The sequence below is a fragment of the Hevea brasiliensis genome, chromosome 13 (genome assembly GCF_030052815.1).
Source record: "Hevea brasiliensis isolate MT/VB/25A 57/8 chromosome 13, ASM3005281v1, whole genome shotgun sequence".
Taxonomy (NCBI): Eukaryota; Viridiplantae; Streptophyta; class Magnoliopsida; order Malpighiales; family Euphorbiaceae; genus Hevea; species Hevea brasiliensis.
The window spans coordinates 27988837-28004817 of NC_079505.1; the positions used below are offsets into that span (position 1 = coordinate 27988837).

General features: G+C 35.1%; 1 protein-coding gene across 4 annotated transcripts; it reads right to left on the reverse strand.

Annotated features, from left to right (window-relative positions):
- Nucleotides 1-7085: 7085 nt before the first annotated feature.
- On the reverse strand, nt 7086-15312 carry LOC110672461 (putative RNA polymerase II subunit B1 CTD phosphatase RPAP2 homolog). 4 transcript variants are annotated; one of them, XM_021835251.2, is made up of 7 exons: nt 15164-15312; nt 13852-14493; nt 12629-13288; nt 11914-12089; nt 11567-11833; nt 9891-10049; nt 7086-7493 (listed from the first exon to the last, which is right to left on the reverse strand). In XM_021835251.2, exons 2-7 carry the CDS (start codon nt 14438-14440, stop codon nt 7395-7397), a joined length of 1950 nt encoding a protein of 649 aa, XP_021690943.2. In that variant the 5' UTR covers nt 14441-14493; nt 15164-15312; the 3' UTR covers nt 7086-7394. The 4 variants fall into 4 exon arrangements, with proteins under 4 accessions (XP_021690943.2, XP_021690945.2, XP_021690941.2 ...); XM_021835253.2 differs by lacking the exon at nt 7086-7493 and adding an exon at nt 7500-7656; XM_021835249.2 differs by lacking the exon at nt 7086-7493 and adding an exon at nt 7851-8697.
- Between the last annotated feature and the right edge of the window lie 669 nt (nt 15313-15981).

Below are 15981 nucleotides of genomic sequence, written 5' to 3' on the forward strand. Positions count from 1 at the left end.
AACCCCTTTCCCAACTTAACTATCAGAACATTATCATTCCCTACCAGCCTTAGTAGGAAATTGCTCATCCTGGATGGATAGGAGCTCCAGAAACTATAAGTTCCATCTGAACTAACACGGCTGTGGGAAATGTGTGTCATGCCTTAATTCTAAATAAGATACTTCACGTGTTTATTCTCCTTAATATAATCACATATACTGCCCACAACTTTCCAAACTTCAACCTCAAATTACCCATTAGCAATAATTTCATCTATTGAAACTCATTCACAATTAGTATTTCCTCCAGCTCATAGTTTAAAACAGTTGCAAGCCTTAGTAGCTAACTCAATTTAACTCCTGTCATTACTCTGTTTGTCCTTTCATACTTAATACTAGGTATGCACTTACTGTCATTCTCATATCAGGAAATTATGTATGAATTTGTGCCTACCAAACTCTCAATAACTAGGTCTCTTTGACTCAGTTTCTGTTCCTTATATAACCTTCTAGAACCAAAAGCACAAGCTAAACTTGAAAAGAAAGAAAATATCCTCTTATATTCAACTACACCCGATTGTCATATTATAACGTTTCACCTAAGTTTCTTGGTCTTTCTCTCCAAATTTCATCATCTCCTAGCACAATTATGCTCTACCTATAAGGTATCATCTGCATGAACCCTTTACCGTACCATTTTCCTTCTTGACATAATATTTTATAATTTATTAACTTTACTTATACTCGACCTATGATTCATATCTATCATCGTTTTTATTGTGCCCTTAACTTTTGTTGATTCCTGAAAGATTTCTCTCACTAATAAATTCTTCCAACACTAATGCCACCCTTATCTAGGGTCATTAATTTGATCCTTGAACTTTCTAGTGATTTATAACCATCCAGACTTGTCACTTTTCGTTCTACCCCTACTATTGTCCTGTCGTTATTGCTTCACTACAAAGTGATTCTGTTGATCACACTAAAAATGTTTGCCTGACATTCATATCGAACCTCTAACTACCTTCTCACTATCTCAAAAGTCTAACCTAAAACCTATGTGTCATTATCTATCATTCTTTTCCTCTCATCATACCTATTTGATCCCTTAGACTGACTTTTATTCAACTTACTGCTTACTAACTTCTCTTTCTCTACCTATTTAGGTAGTCCGCAATACCATCGCACACCTTCTAACATTTACTCATTATTATTGTATTCCATACCTCCATCACTTTTCTCACTAATGTGGTCCCATTTTGGGTTTTCCATCCTTGTCATTCTCCTTGCCAAGAATAACACTTAGCCTATCCTATATCTTAACTTTGTTCCTTTTATTATACACTCTTTAGGTTGTCCTTTCATTTATTTCCTTTGTCTTACCCAAAATAGAACTTGACTATTCTATCCCTGGTTCCATTCTTCTTCCTAACATAATAGCTGTACTTGCTAACTATATCTTTCAGAGTTTCTATCGCGTTATCATATGTCTGTGCTACTCAGATTTGGCCCTTTGACCACTCTAGCTAGTACTTCCACTAGCATTTAGATTATATTGCATCTGCAATCAATTGTCCAAACTTTCATTCTGCACTTTCTTTATCCATTGGCCTTCTGTGATTTATCTTCACTAATTTATTACTCTTAACACTATTATAATTAGATTATACTATTGTTTTGAATAATTTGAAATTAGAAAGAAACTCAGCAAATTACAGTCATACTTTTATTGTATGATCTCTATTCTTATCCTTTAGCTTACATAATACCCTTACTACCTCGAGAACTAATTTTGCAGTAATTTTATTATTATTATTATTATTATTATTATTATTATTATTATTATTATTATTATTATTATTATTATTATTATTATTATTATTTTCCATGTTTACTCAACTAGCCAAAACTTAAGATTCCGGGCACCCAAACCTGTCATCCAATTCAAAGGATTTACATCCATCATGATCTGATTATATATGATTCCTATAATGGAACTTGTATCCTCTCCAGGATACCCGAGCCAACTACTCTCTACCACACTCTACAGTCCCATCTGGGACACTATTCCATAAGTCATCATTATCAATAATAACCTTTGATCCATTCTGAAAAGATAGGACTATATCCTAACTTGCTGCAACAAAGGTACTACATCTACCACCTTGCCAGAACCATGTCAAGTTAATGACTCTTTTATCATATCATAGCTCTATAAATCATCAATTCATAGTTTCGACCGTCTCTAGGTAGTAGAGTTGTACTTTATTCCATACTGATACACACAAGGTATACTATTCTCACTCTATAAGTGTCACCTTTACTTTGCAAACCTCTAGTCTGATGGCAACTCTTGATGTAACTCTAGCTCATGCTGGGGTAACTGAATCACTGACTCTAGTTATCACCCAACTGTGACCTTTCAATATTCTAACTCTAGACTCTTAACCAGGAGTTCCCAACTCCTCTGCAAATATAGAACTCTGTTCTGGCATAATCGTACCAAAGCGAAGCCATCTCAAACACCCTCATTATGGAGCACCACGGGGATGCACGCAGCTCTACACAATAATCTCATGTCGGTACTGTAATCTGCAGCTTACAGAGCAAACATCGAGAACATTGTATAGTTACTACGATACGTCCTGACAGACTAGGTCTCCTAATTTCTTATCTCTCCTGAATCTTCTATTATCACAAACTTATTCTGACAGGGTCATCTACTGATGACTGCCAGTAGTGGTATCCTCATCCTTATCTAGGGCAACTGTACTTTTAAGACTCACTTTTATGTACTCGTGCCTTACACGAAATGGGCACACCATTTAAACCCATACTGACAAAAATATAACATTTCTTGGAGTACGTATCCTCATGATAGACCTCACATGTCTACTAACTCTATTTCACATTTCTGTGTACTCCACGAAAATCAAGACACTAACTGAGGTAATCTTATATTTCCCGAGGTATAACGTAGAATCTAGAAACAAAGAATTACAGGAAAAGACGAAACAAAATCCTATACTCCGCATGTGACTCCTAGTAGACTCTTTCCAACACTTAGATAATTTTTCCCTATGAATCTGGAGCCTAAGCTCTGATACCACATTTGTCACGACCCAACCTATGGGCCGGACCGGCACTAGGACCTGGGCCAGCCTAAAGCCCCCAAGGCCCGTAGTAAGCCTAACTGTTCATTAACCCAACTCTAAGGCCCATTTGGGCCCAATATCAAGAAAACAAACGGACAAAGTCCGGCCATAAAATGGACTTACCAACGGGGAGTTTTCGACTCACCCGACCTGTAAAACATAATAAATACTCAATTGGGGAGCTCAGCTCACCCTCCACATACTCATATCCTCATAAAAATAAATGGGAGCTCAGCTCCCTCATCCAATCCATCGAACATGCATATCATTATACGTTTACAGGTCCAACATGATAATAATATTACAGACCATAATCAAATAAATACTTCTAACACATGCGAAAATTCTAGGAGTAAATAAAATTACACAAATATTGATAAACAACCTGCGAAGGAGAAAAGCAGGTTAACCAAAATAAAATCCTCCTGTAGCCTGAAAAAAATATTGAACAGGAGTGAGCGTTCGACTCAGAGAGTAAAATATCAATTTTAACCATAATCTCTATAACTATCTAAAACTAATGCACCATGTAGTGAAAAAATGTACATCCACATCATTTTCACATCATATCATCAAAAAGGTAATTTGGAGCACTCACACACATCAGCATCAATCATAACATATGGATGGATCATCCCTCTCTCTTCTCTTAATCCAACATGGTGCCATGAAGAACTCAAGCCGGACTTTCGCTTAATAAACCAAATCGAGGGTCCCAGCGAAGAACTCAAGCCGTGACTACCCCTCGAAGGATCGGGTCCCAGCGAAGAACTCAAGCCGTGACTACCCGTCCTATCCATAGTCCACACCACATCACACGCACGCCAACACATGCACACTGCTCCAAATTACCACAACAACATCATGGCACTTTAACATTTATCAATGCATCATAAATCGTGCCTAGAGTTTAACTACATAAATATATGCATATAAGTGATGCATGGGCATGTTGAACATATAATAATATCAAAATTATAATTAAAATTAATATTTTACTCACAGACTTGACGACAATCACTGTGGCGGTGGCGGAGAAAGAAGGTCATTCCGGCCACCACGACAATTTTATTACAATCATTTAATAAATTTGACTCAATACAAACAAAGAAAAAGACCAATACGTCCTAAGTCGTGCCGAAAATCCGGCAGAGTCTCCCCTATACCTAGGACCTACCCAACCTGCAAAAGGGCTCAAAATACACTTCTATACTCACAATCCATATATCCACAACTCAATCACATCACACAGCCCCTCCTGGGCCCATCAAATCAATCATCCATCACAATATGTAAAATTTCAATTTAGTCCCTATAATTGACCATTTTTGCAAAAACTGCCCAAATCAGCTCTAAAAATTCTAAAACTTTGCCCCGCGGTCCTTAGCAATATTACTAAGCTATTGCAAAAAGAATCATAATTTTCTAAGCTACCACAAATATTTTATGGATTTTTAATCCTATTTAAGCACTAGAAAATTATGAAAAAGCAAGGTTCGGGTTTACCTTTGCCAATTCCGACTTCGAGAACGCGCTCGGGACATCTGACAATGGGGGGCTAGCCAAAACCTCGGTCCAATTCGGAGACTTTTCCGGTAACGGGTCTGTCTGGCCCGAAATTTGCAGATCCGGACAACTGTCGAATTTCCGCGAATTGAGGATACCTACACATAGCCCAATAATAATATATAAAAAAATCAGGGGTGTTACATTATGGTTCCTCACTTTAGTTTAAATTTTTTTTCCTGACATTCTAACTGTCCGAACCGACACTGGTCACCGGAACAGTAGAATGTACGGAGTTGCTACAGGGAGGGTGTTACAACTAATATATATGTATCTATGTAGTTAAATACTAGTCACGTTTTATATTGCATTCCTAAATATTGAAGTGACATGGATGTTGTTTGTGGTAATTTGGAGCAGTGTGTGTGCGTTGACGTGCGTGTGGTATAGTGTTGGATATGGACAAGACGAGTAGACACGGCTTGAGATCTTCGCTGGGACCCAGTCCTTCGGGGTAGACACGGCTTGAGTTCTTCGCTGGGACCTCGTATTTGGTTTATTAAGCGAAAGTCCAGCTTGAGATCTTCGCTGGCAGAGGTTGGATTAAGAGGGTTATATAGGATCAGCTCCCATATATGTATTGTTTGACATTATCGAGTGTGTGAGTGCTCCAAATTGCCTTTTTGATGTGATTTGTATGAAATTTATGACGATGTTGCATTTCACTCTACATGGTGCATTAGCTTTAGATAGCTATAGAGATTATGGTTAAAATTAATATTTTACTCTCTGAGTCGAACGCTCATTCCTGTTCACCTTATTTTTCCAGGCTACAAGAGGAGGTTTTTTTTTCAGAATAACTTGTTCCTTTCCTCGCAGGTTATGAAAAAATTACTTAACTGTATTATTATTGTCTAAATTTGTAATTTAGAACTCCGCATGTACTAGTAGTAGCATTAATCCTGTTAGGGACTGCATGAATTTAAGTTTTTGTATTAACAAATGAAAAATTTTTATAAGTTTTAAATAGTTTGTAAATGATGCAACAGGGTTGAGCTGGACTCCTCTAATTTTAGTTTCTGATAATTACTGGACTAAGTTGGCTCGAAATAAAATTATAACAATTTAATTAAAATTATTTTATATGCATATTAGACCTAAATTGTGGGCCTGATCATGGGTTGAGGAATAGTTAAGCTTACTACGAGTCTCGGGGGCTTTAAACTGACTCAGGTCCTGGTGCCGGTCCAGCCCATAGGTTGAGTCGTGACAGAAGGTATCTATAAAATATTAAAAAAATTATTATTTTTAATAAAAAATTTCGGAAAGAATATTAAGAGATGATTATTTATAGCCGTGTTATTTTTTAGTCAATAATTTTTTTAAACAAAAACTTCATAACAAAATTTTAAAAAAGAAACAACCTTCTTAGAAGAAAGAGGATCTAGTATTTACCATCTATTACAGTTTTTTATATTTTAAGCAATTTACCAGAGTCAATGTTAGAATAACCTACGCAGCCTCTGTCCCACAATTACCCTTAAATGACGTAGCATAACTTTGCCAAAAAATAATTAAAAAAACATGTAGCATTAGCCAAAAGACCATTTTACCCCCAAGTCACTATTACTGTAAACTCCAGGCAACAATATTTTGTGTATTTAGCTAATATAAATATCAACGAAACCGCAGTCGCCCTTCCCTTTTCAATTTCAAGTTCTGTTTTATAGATGTCATAATCTATCAATTACATTATAGGCAATATATTTGGACATGTCATCAAGAATCCAAGAGAGTACGATTTTGTTGCAACACATCCATTGAAGGAGGTGGATGAATTTGCTGCTAATTTGGGTAAATTGCCATTGATGAACACAACTCTCTGTTTGCCTTCAACATCCATATGCATGGCTCGACTCTAATTGGGTTAATTGTCTCTAATTAAGGGTTGTGAAACAATAATAGTTCTCGCGTTGTCCGTGCACAGAGCGGATGCAACAGAATTTGGGTTGGAAGTAGACGAAGTTGAGAGAGTCGAAGAACTATTGTTGTTTGACATTAATTTTTTTTTTTTTAAATCTCATAATAATAACCTACATGTATACACCCATTCAATTAATACTTCATACATCATGATGATTAGTTGTAATACAAAACATAGTAAAACTCATCATAAAATATGATTTCTTAAATTCTGATTGGTTGAAAGCATAAAATAATCTATACATGTAAGAATTTTCTAAAGAAATAAAGGGAAAGTTCCCTTATATCTGATCTCATAATATGGACTACATATACAAACTAAGAACACAAATTAAATAGAATGTCTCATGTCTAATTAAATAAGAATTCTAAGCTAAATAAAAGAAACGCGTGCGCGCGCGTGTGTGCACGAGCGCGCACATAATCAAGCACCAATGTGACAATCAAATAGCAAAAAATAAGTGGTATCTTTCCTCGACAAACTTCGAGGGAATGAGCATAGCATTTTTCATTTGATCTCAAACTTTAACAAGATAATTCTATGTACGGATGAGACCAAGCACAGACTTCCACATCAGCATCACTGCCTTGATATGGTCTTGTTATAAAGATATGCCAATACCAAGACTAAATCATTTTCCAAGTATCAAAAACGGTATCTATGCATAAGCCTTTCATCCCCCAAGAACTTTTGAGAATCATTGTTCAAAACAGTGATAGCTATGATGTCCATAATCAAGTTTTCCAAGGAACTGAAAAATATTTGACAAACTATGCTCCACTCCGTGCTCGAGGGTCTCGGCCAAGAGGTATCATGAGATCCTTCATAACCTCATACTCTTCTGCATTTATCTGGGCACCATCAAGGAGCTATTTGGCCAACATCAAAACCAGAAATACAGTTGAAAAATTCCTTAGTAAAAGGGTAATAAATTTCCAAGGTTTCAAAATTTAGGATCAAACAAAGTCTTAACATCCAAATGCATTCAACAACTATCAGCAGTGCCTCTTGTGTAACAAGTCCTCCAGATCACTAAGTGGGAACAAAATTATAATTATGCAGATTGTACACATACTGATATATACAAGGAAAAATTATAAAATAATACCCTATGGTTGCGCGATTTTGCTGTTAGGATCATTTGGTATTAGTTTGTAACAAACAAATACCTCATGGTTTTACTCCATTGGCAACTTGAGACTTTTTCCTAACACCGTTAAATATAGTTGGCATTAAATTGAATATTTAATTAAAAATATTTTTTCATTGTGATAAGTGGGTCCCACATAAAATATATATATATCCCATTAACAAACCTTTTTTTTTTTTACTTCCCCACATTCACAAAACCCTTGCCCCAAGAGCCTCGACTATTTCTTAGTAAACCATCAGCAGAAGCATCACCCGCATCATTCCTGCATGCCCCATCAGAATTTAGTTTCATAAAGCCTTCAGGAGGGACAGACCAGCTAATAATCGCTCGTCATTGAATTACAGGTCTTCTTCCTAATTGCACCTTGCAGGCAACTATAGAAAATTACTTAGCTGTATTAAAAATAGACTCAGATATTTCCACGAAAGCAGTCATCATTAGAGAAGATAATGGCGTTACATCACTTCCAGAATGTCCAACAAGCAACACCAAAAAGGATGCTCCAAGGCAGGCCATAAACACACTCGTTTTTCCGGGACAAGTTGGTCTCAGTCCAAGCCTTGATATCCAATTGATCACTAGACTGCGCAAGTTAACAATAGAGGCCTCAGTGCAATTGCAAAGGCCAAGTCTATGCGTTACAAACTCCTTGGAGGCCTTGCGGTTCAGAGGCCTTGCTATGATGTCTTGAGATTAATAATGGAGAGTGGTATGCTTTGTATCAAGGTCTAGGTCAAGATCATGCTTGACTGGGATCCTAACGGCAAGGTGGGTCCAATGACAACTTTGCCTGATCTGGTCACCCTTGGTATTCCCAAGGAAGAAGAAGAGTATGTTCCACCACCAGTGCTGACAGCCAATATTGAGATTCCAGTTGCATATCTGTGACCGTGATCGCAGAGAAGCAGCCACCGCCGGAGCTAAGGAAGGCCAAGACCATGGAGGTGCAAGTTGTTCAACAGATACATGCATGAGGGGTATGAGAGAGAGAAAAAAAATGGGTATGAACAATGGTGGAATTATGTTTTTTATTTTTATTTTAAGTAGAAATCATTATTAAATTAAAAAAATATTTTTAATTAAATATTTAATGCCACATCCGTAAAATTAAATGATGTTAAGTGAAAAAGCCTCACTTTGCCAGCGGCATCAAACCACAAGTACCTATTTATTAAAAACTAATCCACAGGACCCTAGTTGAAAAAGGTGATAAACCACAAAGTACTTTTTTTATTATGTCCCCTATATACAAATATATATGCAAAAAAATCATGTAGAATTTGAAATGAGCACCACCACAAAATTTTCTAAGATTTTACTATTATAATAAATTAGTTTCAACTTAAGTTGCTATGCTAACTGCTTCAAAATAATCAAATAAAAAATATTCTGCAGCATAATAATAAAAGTAAATACCACCATTTCAGATTTTTGTGATTGAGATTGTTTGAATCTCTACCCATGGTTGATATTCACTTTGGAATGCTAATTTTGATGTTCAAAATTCCTAATGATCCATAATTCAGATCATGTGATACAGCGCACAAATTGCTAGGTGTGGAGGAAAAGAAGGATTTCTGATTGGGCCTAATATTAGTAATTATAAAAAGCCGAATTGGCCTCTAAAACAATTAGGGAAAGTCCAGTTTAGTCCAAAAACTCTGTTGGTCCAATTCAAACACAATTATTATTTAAGGCGAAATTAGTTCAATGTTTGACAGAAATAATAAAATATTATTATTTTATATCTGCAAATATTTTTTAACAAATTTTTAACATTTCAAAGAAAAAGGAAAGTTTCTCGAAAGAAAAAGATAACTTCTTCTAGCACTCTTTCCTTCTAGTTTTCTTAACCAATGGCTGCTGCAATCCTTTCTCAATGGTCTCGCTTGGAGCACCAAAAGGCAAGCCCTAAAATGTCCTTTAGCCACTAGGGTGAGAAAAAAAAAAAAAAGGTCCATTTCACCCACAAATGCACACACGTGAAGAAACAAATTTAAGTCCAAGGATTCATCTGAAGATTTTTCTAATAAGTAAAACTCACTACAAATTAATCCAATCATAAATAAAGGAAATAATACAATTAAGCCAAATATAATATCTAGGGTCTCACCTGGTGAAGCATCATCCTCCTATTAGTCATGTATGAAGTGAGTGCTGGAATCCTACATACAGATAGAGCCTCAACCAAGAGAAATGCTATGACTTGCCATTGTTTCATTCTGAATGCAGGAATTGCATCATAAAAGGACATTGTGTCCAACAAGCGCCCCTGCATTAAATATTTCTCAGGCTAGTTCACAACAAAAAAATGGCTTTTCCGAAGTTTGTGGATAACAAATTGGGCTAATAGTCTGAAAAATAAAAATCATAACTTTCCATGCTAATCTTATGTTTTAATTTTATTGACTACATTTGTGAGTTGCTGAATTTATTTCAATTATATCCATTGGTCTAGAACATTCGTCCATACAAACATGTCACTAATATGGAAGGCAAATATGAAGATAACTTACTAAATTGGAAGAAATGGTTCCAATTGAGTCCTAAAAGCCACCTAATGATGGTGGTTTGCAAAATTCTTCCTTCAGGAAAGTGGTTTAAATGCCTCTTGAGATATTTTACAAACTCCATCGTTTAGTAGCTTCTAGGGCTCAAGTGAAACTACATCATCCAAGGACCATGTTGACTATTTTTTAGCACATTGGAAGTTCACCTCAATATTATATGAATATAGGCACACACCTTAGACCTCTATGATATAATTGAAACAAAATTAATAACTTAAGAACCGAATAATAAAAATTATAGGTATCAGCGGTAATTAAAGAAACAAAGCAAAGTTCATGATTTTTGAGACCATCAGGCCTGACAAACCATTAGGCACAACATAAGCAGTACAGATCAACCAGTTAAGCTGTTGTCACAACTAAAGATGCATGATGTTTTAACAACAAAATTTTCAGATGTAAATTTATTTAGACAGTGAACTTGCAAACTGTGAATCTGTGATTATGTTGATGACAGTACAAAGTAATCAACAGAAATGAATGATATAACTTAGTTTAATGAAAATAAGCCACAGCATACACAACTGTTAATTAACAACATGAAACCTCTTCAATATCAAATCGTGGAAATTTGTTGCTGGAAAAGGGAAAGACAGTAATATCATATCAAATTTTGGACACTAGTTAATCGCCTGCAGTGCATGGGTAAGTAATACATTATTCGTTTATTTTGATACCAAATATTTTGTATTTCTGAACCAAATACTATACTCTATATAGTAAATATATGGTTGTATAATAGATAAAATATTCAACAACCTTGATGGCCAAAAACAACATATGTTGCCCAATTTACTTTCAAGGATGGCATTACTGCAAGTCCCAGTCACATATAGGAGGACTAGGTTCAGGCAAAAGCCAGTAACAGCAGTTAGGGATGTCTGATAGCAGTAAGAGTTGTAGCCGGAATTGTTAGCAGGTTGTTACAGGTGGTTACAAGCTGTTAATGGCAGTTAGAAATGTTCTAGTCAGTTAGAAAGCAGTTAAAATACCTGGATAAATAGAAGCTGAGGCTTCTTTATATGGCACTCAACAAATATCAAAGTAACTTCTATTCTTTATTAGATTCTCATCTATTCCTTCCTATCTTTCTATTTGTTCTATTTCTCCCTATTTATTTCTCAAATTCTTTCAATGACAGGGCATTAAGGGTTTCTGATCCTAACAATCCCTTAATAGCAAAAAAAAAAAAAAAAAAAAAAGGTTCAAGAATTAATACCACTCCTTGCTCCAGTGTAGATATTGGTATCGGCAACCTAAGATCAGCAACAAGTCCAGGTAAAGCCCGAGCAAGACAACCCTCAACAGTAAGCTTGATTTCAGAAGAACGGCCATCTCTCAAGACAACCTTTCGAGGGTACTCCCTTCCATTAACAGATAAATAATCTTCATGGGAACTTTCATCGTCTCTCCCATATACATAAGCCAAAGAAGATGAAGTTACCCATGCAAAGAGTGCCATCCACATTGTCGCAAAAGGGGATAACTGGAAGAATAGCCAAATATAAATATAAAACAGTGCATACCAAATTACATGACAACAGTTTTAAACTCAATTAGACTTACCGACAAACTGAATCCTTCTGGTGGAGCATCATACCATGAATCCTCAGGGTCAAACAAATCTGAATGTGGAATCCCTGGCCTTGTTGGCCACTTAAGAGAAGCAGATTCTTGTTCAAGCATGCCAACACTCTCTATATCATGTGGATGTGGTAATATGATGACTCCAGCTTCAGACACTGATGCAAGAGAGAAGAAAGTCTCAGCTAAAAAATTCTTAAATTACATGAACTGAAAAAAACTAATTTATTTGGGATAATTATCAGCACTTGCCTCCACAACCTTCCCCCCTCCCAAAGCAGAAATTTCCTCTAAAATACATTTGTAAATCTCCAGTTTAAGAAATATCCACCCCATGCAGAAATATCCTCCAAAATACATTTGAAACTCTCCAGTTTAGGATATATGCTCCTTAATTTACCAAATTATGCTAACAATACAAACATAGATGATTGGTTGAACCAAATTTTTTAATAAAATTGAACCTCAGAAGCTAAAACATATTCAAATTAATGTTCAAAGATTGAAGTGTGGCTACATTTTAAAATTGAACGATTAAAATTTTACAACTTTAACCTCATGGAAAAATGTGTTATACCATTAATAAACTTGTGGGATTAGAGTGCATATTTTCAAAAAAGCACGATGCAAGTAAATGTTATGCAAAACCTCATTATGGGATTTGTAATTAACCAAAATTATCATAAAAACACCCTACTGGCATCAGTAACATCAGCATCTCCGGACGCAATAGCTTCTGCTGCCTGGCTTATTGCTATTGCACACGCTTCAGCTGATTCAAATCGTAACATGTTACCATCATGTCCCCCGTCCATACTGTCTGGAATACCAAGAACTGCCTTTGTATCTCCCATTTCCCTGAACTCACAAAGATCTCTACTTCCAGCATCAACTTTCTCATCAGCCCAAGTAACAGTGCAATTAGATTTCTTTGCACCAAAAGATTTAAGAGAGGGTTTGAGCATGGATTCACTCAAATTAGCTGATTTCTTAGTTTTAGATTTTCCTTCAACTTCAGCATTACTTGCATTTGAACTGATCTGAGAAGAATTTGAAGTAGACAGGCCTTGACCATTAAGCTCATCTTTTGTGACCTTTTTTCTCCCCACCCCTTTTGAATTTCTTGATGTCTTATTGAAGTCATGCTTTCCTGGTGAAGATGATTGAAACTTTAAGCCTTTATGAAATTCTTTCCCTCTTTGCTCTTGTAATTTCGTGGTAAAGGCGGTGCTTGTTGAACCAGAGGGAGCTTTTGAAATGCTGTACTCATCTTCAGTAATTATAGTGCTCATAAAGTTCATGTCATCAAAGAAACAATCTTGTTTATTAACTGGTTTGGTACACTTGGCTTTTGATCCTGCAGCAAAAATTCAAGCTCACTTAGATCAAGAAAATATGATGTCAAGAAAAAATCATCATCAGGAAATGGAAACGTATGAATGAAAGGAGAAGGGAAAGTTATTTTTATTAATGACAAGAAAGCAACATCACTAGGAAGAGGCAACATGCACCCTGTAAAATCAACCATTTCAGGGATTGAAAACCTCCTAAATGCCACTGACGATGTGGTGGTTGAAAAAAAATATGACAAAAAAGGAGAAGGGAGGGAGGGGAGTGGGGGGGGTTGCGGGCGGTGGACTTCATTCTCTGATTCTTTACTTTTAAGGTCCCAAGTGAAAATTAGGGGAGAAAATAAAAGAAAAGAAAAGAAAAGAAAACAAATTCAAGCCAGCTATATGAGTTTTTTTCCCCTTCTCCTGCAGCTGAAGCTGCTAGATTTCCAATCCAACAACTCTGGAACTACAGTCTTAATTGTGGCATGCTTGTCAAGAACATCCAAATAAGACCAAGATATCCACAATATAGAGGAACAAAAATATGTAACAATATTCTAAACAAAGCTGAGTATTTAGAATGTACCTTCTTTGCGATTATTTTTTGATGGTGAATGTATGGAATCGTGATCTCTCTGTGGAACATAGCCTTCAATTGAATTTGATGGACCAATCCACTCTTCCAAAGGCACCTCCCCCACATTGGTTTCCATCTTCTCCTGAATCTTCAATTTAGACAGCCCTAAGTCCCCATTTTCCCCCAAATCTTCAGAATCTAAACCCAAACTATCAAACATCTTTAGAATCTCATTAAGTTTCATTGGATTTAGAACAGAACATCTCTCCTTTTGCAAGCTCCCTGCAAAAGCTCGACTATTAACAACACAACTGGAAGAGCAATACATATATGTCTCATGTTGATCATAAACCTTATGCTCCTTCAAGGAAATGCGATATCGACCCTTGTGAGAACGATCTAATGGCAGAAAATTTTTGCAAAGCGGATAACCACATAGATTTGCAATTGACCGCTCAATAACAACATCTTCATAGTCACTAAGAGACATCAAAGATCCAGCTGCAAATAGTTGGTCTTCATTTTTTATGCCTTCAAGAAGGGAAAGTTGCAACCGATAAACAGTGTCTTTCACGGTAATTGATTGATCCTTTTCCATTGGAGAATATATTATGAAGGAGAGATCGTATTGAGAAATTAACCTTGAGTGAACTGCTAAAATGGCAGAACATCAGAATTGCAAGCAAGTAAAACCAACCCTAAATTCATTCTATAATCACGTCATATATAAACGAGGAAAATTCACTGCTGATACCGTAATCATGTAATAAACAAAGAGATTCTAACAATTGAAAACTGCCAAGAATTGAAAAATGCAATAATTGCAGATATTCACAAAGATGAGCTAAAATTCACATTTGATGCTACAATATGAAAAGCAAATATTACTGAATGCAATTAATCACATAGTCATGATATATACCATACATTTCTAAAGCTAAGTGCCGCCTGTTACAGTAAAGCAGGACATGTATACTGTGAACAGCTCCAGCAAGCTGCTGTTGCAACAATAGAACCAAGAACAATAACATTTGTTGTTCTTCCCACATACATACAGCCTAAAACAGCAGAAACCAAACCACCCCACTTATTTTCTTACGAAAAAGCTCATCCATCATTCCTCCCTCTCATCCCACCCACACGAAAAGTTAAGAAAATTGAAAGTTTAATCCCTACAGAAAAAAATTATTGAATTTCTCTTAATCCCACGAAACTATTACACACACCCAATCTATGAATAATCGAACAAGAGAATGTCGAGCTTTTTATTTCTTTAATATTTTTTGGACATAGAATTAAAAGAAAAAAGAGAAGAGAATACCTGAAATTGTAAAGAACTAAACCGGTATTTGGGAGAGGTTTGAGAGAAGCAAGTTGATGCTTGTTATTAGATCAGCAAAATTATATAGGGAGCAAACGACGACGACCTCGATATAATCCTGCGGTGGAGGATAAGAAGGTTTTCTTGAGCATCAAACCAAATAGGCCGAAACCTTTTAAAGATAAAATCAAACCGAATTGATTTAAAAAAAAAAAAAAAATTGATGTGGTGACTTGCTGTGTTTTTTAATAGGTCACTAGGTATTTACATCAAATAATTTATAATATATAATTATTTTATTTAAAAAAATTAAATATTAAAATAACATATTAAACTTTTATAATAATTATTTTATGCATTGCATGTTATTAATATTCATTGTACTTATTCATAATTTAATTTTTTATATATTTTTTTATTAATTTTTTATATATGATATAGTGTTATTATAATATTTTAATTTTTGATAACTAATTAAATTTAATTCACTATTATCATAATATTAAATTAATATGATTGTATTTTACACCTAATTAAAGTTAGTTTGTATATTTTATTTTTTATACATTAAATTTATAAGTCTTAAATAAAATTAGATTGTATTTTTTAAACTAATTTTCTTTGATTTTACTATTTATAAAGTTCAGAATTTTTTTTTTTTACCATTCATATATATATAATGCAGGGTTAAATTATCCTCTTGTACTATTATTAATTTATTATAATTTAATGAATAAATTAATTGATAATTTTTTTTCTTTATTAATTGCTCAAAGATGATGATGAAAGATAATAATAATAATTTTATTAAAAAAGCT